We start from the raw sequence: 787 nt of genomic DNA, 5'->3' as shown, positions 1-787 counted from the left end.
AAAAAAAAAATGAACGGATAAATAAATACATGCATACATAAATCCATATTGTTATTATTATAAAATATGTCAAAAAGTAAGGACATTAGCAAGCTTTCAGTCAAGTTCTTCTCTTTATTAAAGTGAAATCTGGGGTCTGTTTCTCCTCAGATGGCATGTACATCCTGACAACAGAGAGCGGTACATACTACCAGGCTTTCTGTGACATGACCACAGCCGGCGGTGGCTGGACTCTGGTGGCCAGTGTCCACGAGAACAACATCAACGGGAAGTGCTCTCTTGGTGATCGCTGGTCGAGCCAGCAGGGAAACGACCAAAACCTGCCTGAAGGAGACGGAACATGGGCCAACACTGTTACATTCGGCAGCGCGGAGGCCTCTACTAGTGACGACTACAAGGTACATTACCACACAAAACCTCAGCCCACCACTGAGAGGATAATAATGCCTTAAATCTGACGACCCAGTCATATCCCACAGAATCCTGGGTACTACGACATCTCTGCACAAGACGTGTCAGTGTGGCATGTTCCCAATAATGAGCAGCTGAAGAGCTGGACGTCTTCTGCTATCCTACGCTATCATACAGACAGCCAGTTCCTCACAGAGCATGGTGGAAACCTTTACCACTTATTCAAGGTGAAACACACGATCCTTACATCAAATTCAACATGCACACATGTACTTCTACTTTAAAGAGGATGTGCATACTGAAATAAAAGTGCAGATAGGCTACTTACAGCCTCAGTAAACTGAAATATTTAAAAAACATCACCGATCACTGACAA

At 44.0% G+C, this 787-nt stretch overlaps 1 protein-coding gene across 1 annotated transcript in view; it reads left to right on the top strand.

Moving 5' to 3' along the window:
• The window catches only part of LOC107578273 (intelectin-1a-like), a gene marked incomplete at its 3' end in the record, with an annotated part of 25296 nt that overhangs the window by 3657 nt on the left and 20852 nt on the right, over window positions 1-787 (top strand). The window contains exons 3-4 of the mRNA XM_016264243.1: window positions 151-398; window positions 480-638. Coding sequence (XP_016119729.1) covers window positions 151-398; window positions 480-638 — 407 coding nt within the window. The remainder of the gene's footprint in view (window positions 1-150; window positions 399-479; window positions 639-787) is intronic.

The sequence above is a fragment of the Sinocyclocheilus grahami genome, unplaced genomic scaffold (genome assembly GCF_001515645.1).
Source record: "Sinocyclocheilus grahami isolate Dianchi unplaced genomic scaffold, SAMN03320097.WGS_v1.1 scaffold9510.1, whole genome shotgun sequence".
Taxonomy (NCBI): Eukaryota; Metazoa; Chordata; class Actinopteri; order Cypriniformes; family Cyprinidae; genus Sinocyclocheilus; species Sinocyclocheilus grahami.
This window is presented reverse-complemented; position numbering and strand designations above follow the sequence as displayed.